General features: G+C 41.7%; 1 protein-coding gene across 2 annotated transcripts; it reads right to left on the bottom strand.

The window, feature by feature from the left end:
• Positions 1 to 10318: 10318 nt before the first annotated feature.
• On the bottom strand, positions 10319 to 14251 carry LOC104235495 (protein PLASTID MOVEMENT IMPAIRED 1). 2 transcript variants are annotated; one of them, XM_009789283.2, is made up of 2 exons: positions 11420 to 14251; positions 10319 to 10652 (listed from the first exon to the last, which is right to left on the bottom strand). In XM_009789283.2, the coding sequence occupies exon 1, from the start codon at positions 14222 to 14224 to the stop codon at positions 11429 to 11431; it is 2796 nt and encodes a 931-aa protein (XP_009787585.1). In that variant the 5' UTR covers positions 14225 to 14251; the 3' UTR covers positions 10319 to 10652; positions 11420 to 11428. The 2 variants fall into 2 exon arrangements, with proteins under 2 accessions (XP_009787585.1, XP_009787584.1); XM_009789282.2 differs by lacking the exon at positions 10319 to 10652 and adding an exon at positions 11122 to 11328.
• Positions 14252 to 14470: the final 219 nt, after the last annotated feature.

Below are 14470 nucleotides of genomic sequence, written 5' to 3' on the forward strand. Positions count from 1 at the left end.
TTGTCCCCATAGGTGAAATAATTGAATAATTTGTCACTAAATGCGGGGGGCTACGTACACACTAGGTGAGGAGAGTCCATGTGTAGCTACTATTATGTTAATTGTCCGGGTAGATTAGGACCTGTATCATGCCATATTGTGAATGTTTATATCATTTTATGCTAATGAGATCACTTAGGGTATGCTAGGGTCTTGGGAAAAGAACATATGTGAACTTATGCATTTGCTTGAACATTTGTATGAATTTATTTGAATATAAATTCACATTTGTGTACCTTCTTGATGATAATTGATATTTGTGGATCGGGCCGATCGCCTGGGTAGAAATAGATGCATCTATGGTTCGCGCCATTCGACCCTCTGGCAGTGCACAGTTTCTTTTCTGTTGGATCAGGTCGTATGACCTCGGCATAATGTGCGCATGATATCTATGTGAAATCTTATTCATGACTTACTTTGTTAAATGCTCTGAAATGTAAATGGCTAACTGTAATATTATATAGGCATGACTTATCACTTCTTGCTATAAATTGATAATTATCTGTGACATCCATGCTTAGCATAATACCTTATTATATTATTTGACCCTAGTAAGTATCAAGTTGACCTCTCGTCTCTACTTCTTCGAGATTAGACGGGATACTTACTGGGTACATATTATTTATGTACTCATACTACATTTTTTTATTTAATTGTACAGGATCTGAGGCAGGTACATCTGGTGCGCGTTCTTGATCATAGTCCGAAACTTCCACGGTGAGCAGCTCCCTTCATATGCCGTCCAGCAGCATGATGGAGTCTCTCTGTACTTTTGCTTGTCTATTCTATTTCAGACAGTAGGATAGATTTATTCTTTTGTATATTCTACTAGATGCCCTCATACTTGTGACACCAGGTCTTAGCACACACATTAGTAGACTATTCTTTTGGGATTTTATAATTATTTGTGTACGTTACTAATTATCACTTGTTTTAAAAATACAAATTAAGAAATTGTTGTAACAGTTTTTGTAAAGTAAAGCTAGAATCTATTAATATTTCCGCGTTGGCTTGCCTGAAAATAGTGTTGGGCACCATCATGACCTATAGTGGAATTGGGTCGTGATAACATGGTATCTGAACACTAGGTTCACGTAGGTCTCACAAGTCATGGGAAAACCTAATAGAGTCTTGTGGATCAGTACAGAGACATCTGTATTTATCTTCGAGAGGCTATAGGGTGTTAGGAAACTACTCTTTTCACTTCCTATCATACAGTAGTTGGTATACTAAATTTTTCTCTTCTATTCTCTCACAGATGGTGAGGACACGCACGGCAGATGTTCCAGACCTCGGAGGAGTTGCTTCCTCTATTGCTAGAGGCCGAGGCAAAGGCCGGGGAAGGGCACCAGCCCGAGGCAGGGGACGAGGGCATCCCAGAGCTGTTCTAGTAGCACCACCGACAGATCTTGCAGGAGAACTTATCATTGAGGAGCAGGGCGAGGTGGCCGCAGCTGAGCCTACCCCGGCGGACTTTATGACAGCGCTGAGTTTTCGGGAGGTTATGGGTCATATGCTATTGTTCATGGACACCATGACTCAAGCTGGTTTATTTCCAGCGGATCCAGCTATATCACAAGTAGGAGGGGGAGCACAGACCCCTATTGCTCAGGATCCTGGTCATGCAGCTGCAGTGTATCAAACTTCGGGTGCCCTACCTGCGGATGGGGCCCAACCAGTTGCTGTAGTAGTGCCCGAGCCTAGACCAGCTGCGAATGGTGACCCGCAGAATTTGTTGGATAGATGGACTAGACTTCATCCTCCTGTCTTTGGGGGTGAGCGTCATGAGGCTGCTCAGGATTTTATTGATAGGTGCAGGGACAGACTGCACAACATGAGGATATTGGAGTCGCATGGGGTTGACTTCACTACTTTCCAGCTAGAGGGTAGGGCCCGCAGATGGCAGCAATCTTACGTTCTTGGTAGGCCAGCAGGTTCTCTTCCCATCACTTAGGGCCAGTTCACACAATTATTCTTGGACAGGTATATTCCACCCTCTGAGAGGGAAGAGCTGCAGTATCAGTTTGAGCAACTTGATCAGGGTCAGATGTCTGTGATCGACTATGAGGTGAGGTTTTTTGAGTTATCCTGCCATGCATTGATGATACTTCCTACTAACGCAGATAGGGTGTGGAGGTTCGTTGCAGGGTTGCATTTCGGCATTAGGGCCAACATAGCCCGAGAGGTGGAGATGGGGACTCCTTATCAGCTAGTGGTGAAGATTTCCAGGCCCCCATATTTAGCACCACCACCTGCTCGGGGTGCTCCAGCTCCCCCCTATTTCAGCGCCATACCAGAGAGTTCTTATCGCCCACCAGCTATTTAGGGTTCTTCCAATGGGTATTCAGGTCCTAGGGTTCTTCTAGTTCCTATTTCAGTGCTATGCCGGAGAGTTCATACCATCCACCGACTATCCAGGCTTCTTCCAGTGGGTCTACAGGCCATCAGGGTCAGCCATCAGGGCAGTAGGTCGCCGCACCGCGGGGTTGTTTTGAGTGCGGAGACCTTGGTCATATGAGGAGATACTGCCCCAGGCTTCAGGGCAAGGCAGTACAGCAGGGTCAGTAGCCTATGATTTCAGCACCGGTTGCCCAACCGTCTAGAGGTGGGGGACAGACTGGTAGGGGATGTCCTAGAGGTGGAGTCCAAACAGGGAGAGGTCAGCCAATTACTGCTCAATCAGGTGGAGGCCAGCCAGCCGGCACTCCAGCCAGATTCTATGCCCTTCCGACCAGGCCATATACATTGGCCTCAAATTCCATTATCACAGGTATTATTTCCGTCTGCGGTAGAGATGCACCGGTATTATTTGATCCAGGGTCTACCTATTCATATGTATCATCTATGTTTGCCTAGTTGTTCCTCATTAGCCTTTGGGCACTCATGTTCATCTCTCTACTCCTGTGGGCGATTCTGTGGTTGTGGATCGGATTTACCGGTCCTGTGTGGTCACATTCTATGGTTTCGAGAGTAGAATAGATCTCTTGTTACTTGATATAATTGACTTTGAGGTCATACTGGGCATGGATCGGTTATCCCCATACCATACCGTCCTTGATTGCCATGCCAAGATTGTTACATTAGCAATGTCAGGGTTGCCAGGGTTGGAGTGGAAGGGTTCCACAGTTGATACATCTAGTCGGGTTATCTCTTTCCTGAAGGCTCGGCATATGATAGGGAAGGGGTGTTTGGATTATCTGGCCTATGTTCTGGACACCACCGCATAGTCTCTGATGATTGATTCAGTTCCAGTGGTTCGGGAATTCACCGATTTGTTTCCTTCTGATATTCCTGGCATGCCATCGGATCGCGATATTGATTTCTGTATTGAATTGGCTCCAGGTACCCAGCCTATATCCATACCACCGCACCGTATGGATCCGAAAGAGTTGAAAAGTTGAAGGAACAGCTTCAAGAGTTATTAGCAAAGGGGTTTGTTAGACCAAGTGTGTCACCTTGGGGTGTACCAATGTTGTTTGTAAAGAAGAAGGATGGGACTATGCGGATGTGCATTGATTATCACCAGTTGAAAAAGGCTACCATCAAGAACAAGTACCCGTTGCCACACATTGATGATTTGCTCAACCAGTTGCAGGGTGATAGGGTGTTCTCTAAGATCGACTTGAGATTAGGGTACCACCAGTTGAGGATTCGGGACTCAAATGTTCCAAAGACTGCTTTCCGTACTAGATATGGTCATTATGAGTTTTTGGTAATGTCCTTTGGCTTGACTAATGCTCCAGAAGTATTTATGAACCTGATGAATATGGTGTTCAGACCTTATAGCAATTCCTTTGTCAAAGTCTTCATTGACGACATCTTGATATACTCACGTAGCCTGGGGGAGCGTGAGCATCATTTGAGAGTAGTGCTTTAGACCTTTCGAGAGCAGAAAATGTATGTTAAGTTCTCCATGTATGAGTTTTGGCTAGAGTCAGTGGAATTCTTGGGGCATATTGTGTCAGGAGAGGGTATTAAGGTGGATCCCAAAAAATTGAGGCAGTTCAGAGTTGGCCACGTCCTACTTCAGTGACCGAGATCAGGAGTTTCCTGGGGTTAGCAGGTTATTACAGACGATTCGTGCAAGGATTTTCATCTATTGCATCACCTTTTACTAGATTGACCCAGAAGGGTGCTCCTTTCCGTTGGTCCGATGATTGTGAGGCGAGCTTTCAGAAGCTCAAGACAGCTTTGACTACAGCACCAATTCTTGTGTTGCCTTCCGGTTTAGGGATGTATACGGTATATTGTGGCACTTCACGCGTTGGATTGGGTTGTGTATTGATGTAGGAGGGGCGAGTTATTGTATATGCTTCGCGTCAGCTGAAGATTCATGAGAAGAATTATCATGTGCACGATCTAGAGTTGGCGGCGATTGTTCATGCTCTTAAGATATGGAGGCATTATCTGTATGGGGTGTCATGTGAGGTTTACACTGATTATCGTAGCTTACAGCATTTGTTCAAGCAGAGGGATCTCAATTTGAGGCAGCGTAGATGGCTTGAGTTACTGAAGGATTATGACATCACCATTCTTTATCATCCGGGCAAGGCAAATGTGGTCGCGGATGCCTTAAGCAGGAAAGCAGAAAGTATGGGTAGCTTGGCATTCATTTCAGTAGAGGAGAGGCCACTAGCTTTGGACATTCCGTACTTCGCTAACAGACTTGTGAGGTTAGATATTTTAGAGCCCAGCTGAGTCCTTGCGTGTGTTGTTGCTCAGTCTTCATTATTGGGGCAGATCAAGGCCCGGCAGTTTGATGATCCAGATTTGGTGGTTCTTAGAAAGACAATGCTACAGGGTAATCCCAAGGAGGTCTCTATAGGCGAGGATGGTGTTTTACGACTCCAAGGTTGCCTATGTGTTCCTAATATTAACGGTTTGAGGGGGAGGATCCTAGAAGAGGCACACAGTTCGCGGTATTCTATTCATCTGGGTGCTACGAAGATGTATCATGACTTGAGACAGCATTACTGGTGGCGAAGGATGAAGAAAGACATAGTGCAGTATATGGCTAGGTGTTTGAATTGCCAGCAGGTTAAGTATGCACACTAGAGGCTAGGTGGCTTACTTTAGTAGATGCCTATACCATAGTGGAAGTGGGAGCGCATTACTATGGACTTCGTAGTTGGGTTGCCCCGGACCTTGCGGAAGTTTGATGCAATGTAGATCATTATTGATAGGTTGACCAAGTCGGCATACTTTATTCCGGTTATGACTACTTACATTTCAGAGAGATTGGCTCAGATTTATATTCAGGAGATAGTCCGGTTGTACGGTGTGCTTATTTCCATCATATTAGATAGAGGCCCTCAGTTCACTTCCCATTTCTGGAGAGCCGTTCATAGTGAGTTGGGGACCCGTGTGGAGCTTAGCACAGCATTCCATCCTCAGACCGACGGACAGTCAGAGCGGACAGTTCAGATTTTGGAGGACATGCTCAGAGCATACGTGATTAACTTTGGGGGACAGTGGGATCAGTTCTTACCCTTGACAGAGTTTACTTACAATAATAGCTATCAGTCCAGCATAGAGATGACTCCATTTGAGGCTTTATATGGTCAGCGATGTCTTTCTCCTATCGAGTGGTTTGAGCCTGGTGAAGCTAAGTTGTACGGTACAGACTTGGTGAAAGATGCCTTGGAAAAGGTAAAGTTGATTCAGGAGAGGCTTCGCACAGCTCAGTCCAGACAGAAGAGTTACGTGAATCAGAAGGCGCGTGATGTATCATTCATGGTTGGCGAGAAGGTTCTCTTGAAAGTCTCGCCAATGAAGGGTGTTATGAGATTCGGGAAGAAGGGCAAGTTGAGCCCAAGGTTTATTGGCCCATTTGAGGTGTTGAGGCAAGTTGGGGAGGTTGCTTACAAGCTTGCTTTACCCCCCCCCCCCAGATTATCAAGAGTTCATCCGGTTTTCCATGTATCAATGCTGCAGAAGTACCACGCCGACTTGTCCCTTGTGTTAGACTTCAGTACTATTCAGCTGGATGAGAGTCTGGAATATGAGGAGGAGCCAGTTGCCATTATTGATAGGCAGGATCACCAGTTGAGATCCAAAAGGATTTCCGCGGTAAAGGACCAGTGGAGGGGTCAACCAGTTGAGGAGGTGACCTGGGAATCCGAGGAGGACATGCGGAGTAGATATCCCCATCTTTTTCCTAGCTCAGGTACTTTTCTATGTCCGTTCGAGGATGAATGTTTGTTTAAGAGGTAGAGAATGTAACGACTTGAATGGTTGTTTTGCTTTTTAGAACCCCCGTCCCATTAAATAAGACTCCCCGTGCTTGCTTTAACTAATTTACGACTCGCGGGGATGGTTGGTTTGGGATTTGGAAGAGTTTGGGTTGAAATAGGCACACTTGATTCCCTCAGATTTTCCTAAAAGGCTAAGTTTGACTTTGGTCAACATTTTTAGTGAACGGGCTCGAACTTGTGATTTGACGGTCTCGAAGGGTCCGTAGGAAAATATAGGACCTGGGCGTATGCCAGGAATCGAATTCTGAGGTCCCTAGCCCAAGTAATAAATTTTTGTTAGAAATTGTTAAACTCGAATTCTAAGGATTTAATGAAATTGAATAATGCTTGATCATGTTGGTATCGGTTCCGGAGCCTAGTACAGGTCCAATATAACATTTAAAACTTGCACGCAAAATTTGGTGTCAATCCGAGTAGTATAAGTACGTTTCGGTGCGTTAGAAGTAAATTGAAGAACTTGAAGTTCATAAGTTTAATTCAATTGGTTTTAGGGAGTGATTCCTAGATTTAGCCTTGTTTCGAGCGTTCCAAGAGTTTGAGCGAGTCTGTTTTATGATTTCAAACTTGTCGGTATGTTCGGACGGGGCCCGATGGCCCGAGTATCAATCGGACGAGGCTCGAGTGAAGTTGGAAAAATTGGAAAGGAGATGAAGCTCCAGCTATCTGTCATAACCGCACCTGCGGTTAGTCAGCCGCAGGTGCAAAACTGTAGGTGCGGTCGACTCATTGCAGAAGCGGCCAAGGGGAGGAGCCCAGGAATCGCAAATGCGGCTCCTTCTCCGCAGAAGCGGCTTCGCAAGAGCGGCTCCAATACCGCAGAAGCGGTCACATCCCCTGTCTCAATTCCGTAGATGCGGACCCCCTCTCACAGAAGCGAGACCGCAGATGCGGTCCCCTAACCGCAGGTGCGGAATCGCTGAATGCAGTGCCTTCATTTATTACGAAAATGTGTCATTTTTTAGACATATCCACAATTGTTTGGGTGATTTGGGAGCTTCCAAAGAGAGATATTCCACATAGCATCTTGAGGTAAGTTCATCCCACTTATTTCTAGTTTAATACTTGAGTCTTGGGTAGATTAACACACAAAGATTAAGGAAAAATCATGGGATTAGAGCCAAACATAGGGTTTCAATGAAAGTTAGATTTAACCACGAAATTTGTTATGGAATGAAGTAGAAATCACATATTATTAATCCTTAGTTTATAAAGAACAACTTTCTTCGAAAAATTTCGGAATCCGGGCGCGTGGACCCGGGGTCGGATTTTAGGAAACTTGTGTTTAGGGTAGGGAATTACTCTAATAGTTAGAATGCGAACTTGTGAGCTTGTAATGACTAGTTCCTACCTCGTTTAATTAGTTTTGGATCGTTCTGCTCCAAATTGAGGGTTTGAGCACGTTCTTGGTATTGGAAGTACGCTTTGGAACGAGGTAAGTCTCATTTCTAACCTTGTAAGAGGGAATTGTGCCCATAGGTAAAATAATTGAATAATTTGTCACTAAATGCGGGGGGGCTACGTACACACTAGGTGAGGAGAGTCCATGTGTAGCTACTATTATGTTAATTATCTAGATAGATTAGTATCTGTATCATGCCATATTATGAATGTTTATATCCTTTTATGCTAATGAGATCACTTAGGGTATGCTAGGGACTTGGGAAAAGAACATATGTGAACGTATGCACTTGCTCGAACACTTGTATGAATTTATTTGAATATAAATGCACTTTTATGTACCTTCTTGATGATAATTGATATTTGTGGATCGGGCCGATCGCCTCGGTAGAAATAGATACATCTATGGTTCGCGCCATTCGACCCTCTGGCAGTGCACAATTTCTTTTCTGTTGGACCGAGTCGTACGACCTCGGCATAATGTGCGTATGATATCTATGTGAAATCTTATTCATGACTTACTTTGTTAAATGCTCTGAAATGTAAATGGCTAACTGTGATATTATCTAGGCATGACTTATCACTTCTTGCTATAAATTGATAATTATCTGTGATATCCATGCTTAGCATAACACCTTATTATATTATTTGACCCTAGTAAGTATCAAGTCGACCTCTCGTCTCTACTTCTTCGAGATTAGACGGGATACCTACTGGGTACATATTATTTATGTACTCATACTACGCTTTTGTACTTAATTGTACAGGATCTGAGGTAGGTATATCTGGCTACCAGTCTGGTGCGTGTTCTTGATCATAGTCCAAGACTTTCACGGTGAGCTGCTCCCTTCCTATGCCGTCCAGCAGCATGATGGAGTCTCTCTATACTTTTGGTTGTTTATTCTATTTCAGACAGTAGGATAGATTTATTTTTTTGTATATTCTACTAGATGCTCACATATTTATGGCACCAGGTCTTGGCGCACACATTGGTAGACTATTCTTTTGGGATTGTATAATTATTTGTGTACATTACTAATTATCACTTGTTTTAAAAATGCAAATTAAGAAATTGTTGTAACACTTTTTGTAAAGTAAAGCTAGAATCTATTAATATTTCCGCGTTGGTTTGCCTGACAATAGTGTTGGGCGCCATCATAACCTATAGTAGAATTGGGTCGTGACATCATTGCTTTGAGATAAACGTGTAACACGTATTTAAAAATTATATTGTTATTATTATTATTTTTATTATTATTATTATCATCATCTATCTATTAAGAACAAAACTCAACCAAAATATTAATATTTTTTTATTCTCTAAAATAAATTTTACATTAAATATTCTTATATATTATATTCGTCATATCTTGAAGAGTTAAAGAAAAAAAAAATTATGATTCAATGAACAAGAAACTCATGATCCCTAATTTCTTGATTCTTTTATATTTAATTTTCTTTTAATATTTATTTTATAATTAAAATACATTTAAATAATATTATTTATGAGATGTTCAAAAAAAATTATATTTATCCATAAAATTTTATTTAAAACCTGTTCTGGTAAAATAGTAAAACAGCATACTCCCTTCAAAAACACAGCCAAAAATTAGATTTTTTTCGGGGGTGTGATTGGAATCTCTGGAAATACTTGGACGAGGTAATATACAAAATTGGCAAACAGGTATTTCAGTTCAATCCTTCAATCCAATCTAACAAACGAATGTTTGACAGTGATTTCTAGCTCAAATACACAACTTATATTTACCTTTATGAGTCCCAGAGAGCATGGCCCTAGTTGCGTATTTCTGTCTACATTCAATAGCTATGCTTTATCTCTTTGCTCTATTAAGAAAGCTGCTATTACTCGAACATAAATGAAAGGAATATCTCTCAGGCCTGTGAATTTGTGCTTAATTTTTACTACCTGATTTTGACATTGCAGTTCAATTAGATGGCCAAGTATTTAGTAGAGGGCACGACGACAATGTATAACATATCAACAAGTATTCAGACACATCTGCATTCAGAGCAAGGAAGATCAGCAAGTGAGACAAAACTACTTCTCCACTACGGTAGGATTGTGTCACCTATACCACTGAACCTTGTATAGGTAGAAGTTGTACTAAAGCATTGCTCAAGTTAGTATTTTGTTTAAATCATCTGAAAACTTCAAAAGCTGTTTAGTACTACCTTTCCTTGAGTCTTACGAGATGGTGCGGCTACTTGTTTTCGAACATATGAGAGCTTAAAGAAAGACATTAGGGTGTCGGTTGGTTGTGGTAAAACAAGAAGATACCAATACTTTATGCACTCTTCTGCAAGAAGTGTGTGCCATTAGATTCAACTATCCAAAAATTTAAAGATGAAGTGCCAAAGCTGATCTATTTCATTTGCACATAAGCATTCCCCTAAAAGATGTTAAGAAAATTGATAGTAACATTTATTTTTTCAATGTTGTGATTTAGAAGGAATTCCGCGACAATTTTAGAGGCTAAGCTCTTATAGTATAATCCAGGCTTTTTGCAGCTTTGTAGTCCTTGCCTTAGTAAAGCACCGTGATATTATTGACAATTCATTCCAGTGATGATATAAGTTCAAGAGTTATATTCTTGACGATACGGGATCCACCTCTTTTGTCTTTCTCACTTACAGCAGCATAATAGATTCGTGTCCTTACAAAATCCTGCAACATATTCCGCTGATGCACTAGTTTCACATGTTAGTGAAATACATTTTGGCAGAAGATGTCTCTTTTGGTCATAAAATTTCCTTTCAAGGTTGATACTGCTCCATTTGTCAAAGGCCACTATCAAAACAGAACTTGAACTACCACATTCTTTCATTGCTCAAATGCACAATGGAAACCCCTACTTTACTCCTCATTTCTAAATGGCAAGGAGATTCCTCTTGAATAGTTTTTTTTTGTTTTTTCAGCATCACAATGTCTGGCTTGGTCATCTACACGCAAATATATAAGCATAAGACTCGTACAAGTGGCTTTTAGTAGATAATCTTCTACTTCTTTTTTGCTGGCTTCAGATGCATAGAGAGTTCAGGTACTCAAGGGAATTATTACATAAAAATCTGATAGTCAGTCATAGGCACAATTTAACAGCAGACTGTGCATCTACTTTCCAATTCTATCAATGTCTTAGACAATCTGCTTGTGTTTTAATATGCTCATGATGTTGTTTTGTTTTACTTAAACCAAGATTGAATTCAAATGGGGGATATACCTCTCCAAATGGACCTGATAACTTCCCAAGTAAAGTGATTTAAGCTAAGTGTAAGGATGTTTAGTCATACATTCGAAATCATCAATTATCCTATCCAAGTAGAATACATCAGGATGATTAATTGTTCACAGAAAAATACGTAACTTTATCACGAAATGACCATTCAAAGTACCAAACAATTAACGACCATGTCAAATTATAAATTGACAGCTTTCTTATTACTTGTAGAAAGACAAAATTAATCTCATTTACAATCTTGAATAACCTTTCAAGGATCTATGAAAAAACACAAACAAAGATACCATGCCCACGCCCGTGCATAGCATGGGCACTCCCATCTAGTTACTAAAGAAACCTGATGCAGCACTTCAGTATTTCCTACAAGAAATGGAATAGATCTACACACCAAGAACAAATGCAAACATTAACAACTATTTGTTGCTTATTTCTTTTTGGAATGTGGAAAGAATGATGAAAAATGATTTATACCCTTGCTGTCTACATGATGAACTTGATATCTGGATTTCTTATTGACTTGAGCCACATATCTGCCATTACACGTGATGATATGCTCCATAGCAAATCTTGGCCCTTTACTGCTGAACCTTTCTTTACTTTCTTCCCCATTTTACCAAGTCCATAAGCCACCAGCCACTGCATTGCAGTCAATCTCTGCTTTTCTGTGTCCCATGCATTCTTCTTTTCTCCGCTTCCAACTCTCAATCCGCCAATCGCCAAGCATGCTATTTTAAACTTCTTTTCCTCGTCGATGTCATTAGTTTTCTCATCGATATGAACTGCTTGAATTAGTGCTATCATTGGTCCTCCAACTGCCTCGAACTGCCTCAATGGATCCCTCAGTTGAACCACAACAGATATCACTACATTATCACTTTTGTCATCTTTTTCCCAATCTTCAAGAGGAACTGCGGACTCCAGTGGATGACCATGATCATCTTTCTTGTGTGCTGAATGTGGGGAAACATCAAAAGGCGCCTCTTCTTCCGCGATATCTGCCTGAATTTTCAGGGCTTCGATTGTCATTGCCTCCATTTTCTGCAGTGTGAATGCAAGAATTTCGTCCACTGTCAACGGTTCATCACTGATATTCCAAATCCCTGTAGAAATCCTCTCATTTCGGCTTGTGTTCATCGCTGTTGCCATCGATTTCACTGCTGCAACTGTACGAGCAGCAGTTGAGCTGGCACCTACTTCTTTGTTCCTCCCTTGAATAATAGCTGAAGCAATACCTTCAAAAGCTATCTGCTCTGCTGTCTTACCCACGAGTTCTTCCATTGGCATCATCGATAAGATCTTGGACGTAAATTCTTCCATCCCAATAGCTGCCATCCTCTGAAATATTTCAAATCCATTCATAGACGACAAAATTGATGGAAAAACAAATGGTTTTGATATCTGCATTGCAAGTTTTGGGGTGTCTTTTCTAGAAACAACAGTATTAAGAGGATTCATGGCCGCCAAGAAACCTCCGTTCCTTGTTTGAACTACACAACCCAACCCTTTTCCAAGATCTGGTATAAATATGACTGATTCTCTCTTTTTGCTATCTTCATCTCCTCCTTGCAGCTTTAATGTGGGGGTTTCTTGTTGATCCGTCTTGAACTGATTAGCGCCACCTGAATCTTCGAGCATCTGAAGAAATTCCCTTGTCACATTTTCCTCATCTGCATCCAACCTTTGCGATTCAGAGTCGTCATCCTCTGTCTTGACTTGATTTTCATCTTTAAACATGGATTCAAGAGCTTTGATTTGCTGAGCAATGGAATCAAGTTCTGACAATCTAGTCAGATGATGCTGATCATGCACAATCTCCTTAACAACCTCATGACTTGATACCGATCTCTTATCAGAATTTCCTTCAGATTGCTCTTCTTCTTCTTCTTCTTCTGCTTCTTCCTCCTCTTCTTTTACTTCCACTTCTTTTTTAGCTTCACCTTTATCTTGAATTTCAACTCCTTTGTCCACAACATCAAACTCCGGGAGATCAAGATCCTCTGCTTTTGACTCTGGTTCCTTTTCAGGCTCAGCATCTAGATTCAGCTCATCAATTCCTTGAAGATTTGGTGTTGTTCCTGTTTGTGAAGGAGTCCAATTAGATGAACTTAGGCTAGTCATTCTTGGACTTGGGACACTAAAAGATGTTTTCGATTGCTTGCGAGCAAATGATGATGATGATGAATAGTTCACATTTTTCCCCGTCTTTTGCCCCTCAGCCTGGCTGTAAATTCCAATTCCCCCATCTTTCTCCATTATCTGGAATCCCAATTTGAGAACTAGCTCTCCCCCCTTGGCTTTCCCAGAAAGAGTATAACTCGTGTCCCATTGGCGAATTCGGTTGCCTTCAAAGCTCTTTTCTATAGACTCCTGAATCATTTCACTCAAATCCACTAAATTCTTTCCAAAATCAAGCTCCTCTGCATCCACAGCAAACACATATATCAAAAATGGACGCGGCTCGAATTTAAAGCGACTTCCATTACTACCAGTAGTAGTAGCTGGGGTATAGTAAACATGACACCTAATGAAAAGGGTCTCTTCAAAATCAGCAGCTCCCTGTGAAACTCTGGATGGCATAGTTTGTACTGCTCCTTCTTTGGTTTCCTTTTTTCTAACACAAACTGATAGCCTAAGCCCGTTCATTGATGTAGGTAGTCCCTGAACCGTGACGACTTCAACTGAGAACAAACAGCTTAGCTTTTGCTTACCAATGTGAGCGAGAGCCCGAATTGGTTTCCAGTTCCATAGGCCTTTTTTCTCGGAGTTGGACTCGACTTTGCTATCCAACTTCTTCAATGACTTGGTGCTGCTGCTGCTCTGTTGTGTAGTATTGTCCTCGCTCTCGATGTCCAGCTTTGGACGAGAACGCCATGGCGACAATGACATGCGCCTCGACCTTGGCTTAGGATTGATGACACTGTCATCATTTTTAGCACTGGTTATCGGATCATCAGCGATAGCAATTGGAGGGACAGATGTTCGAGGAAGGACAAGGGAGGCAGTTCTTCGGGTTGTGCTAGTTGAAGAAGTGTTTGGCTGATAGAGTGTTTCACTCAGTGCTTCAAGTTCTTGTAATAACTGTGTATTGGAATTCCTTCTAGTATTTGTGATGTAATCAGCCATTGTAACGAAACTGTGAGAAAACAGAAGAAAGAAAATGTTGGTACAAGGCTTGCCAAAAGTAAAGATGATTAGTGGCAAGTAGTTGAAGAGATATGAGGGCAGTTTGATCAGAGAGATGAGTTTGGATGGAGGTGAGAAGATTGATGCGGGCATTTGAGGACTGGAATTTTTCTTGTATAAATGGTGAGTAGGATGCATTACTTGGTGCTTTTTGAACCAGGTATTTGCGTTTGTTTTGTATGTGAAGGATAAGGCAAGAACGTTTGTCTCTCTCTCTATTCGGCAACGCCCCTGCCCCACAGACAGTTGTCCCTTTTTGGTGAACAATACTACATACTTCTACTATCACAACAATAATAAGAAATGCCAGCTCAGTGCACTAATGCTACATTTTTGCAA

The sequence above is a fragment of the Nicotiana sylvestris genome, chromosome 12, assembly GCF_000393655.2.
Source record: "Nicotiana sylvestris chromosome 12, ASM39365v2, whole genome shotgun sequence".
Classification (NCBI taxonomy): domain Eukaryota; kingdom Viridiplantae; phylum Streptophyta; class Magnoliopsida; order Solanales; family Solanaceae; genus Nicotiana; species Nicotiana sylvestris.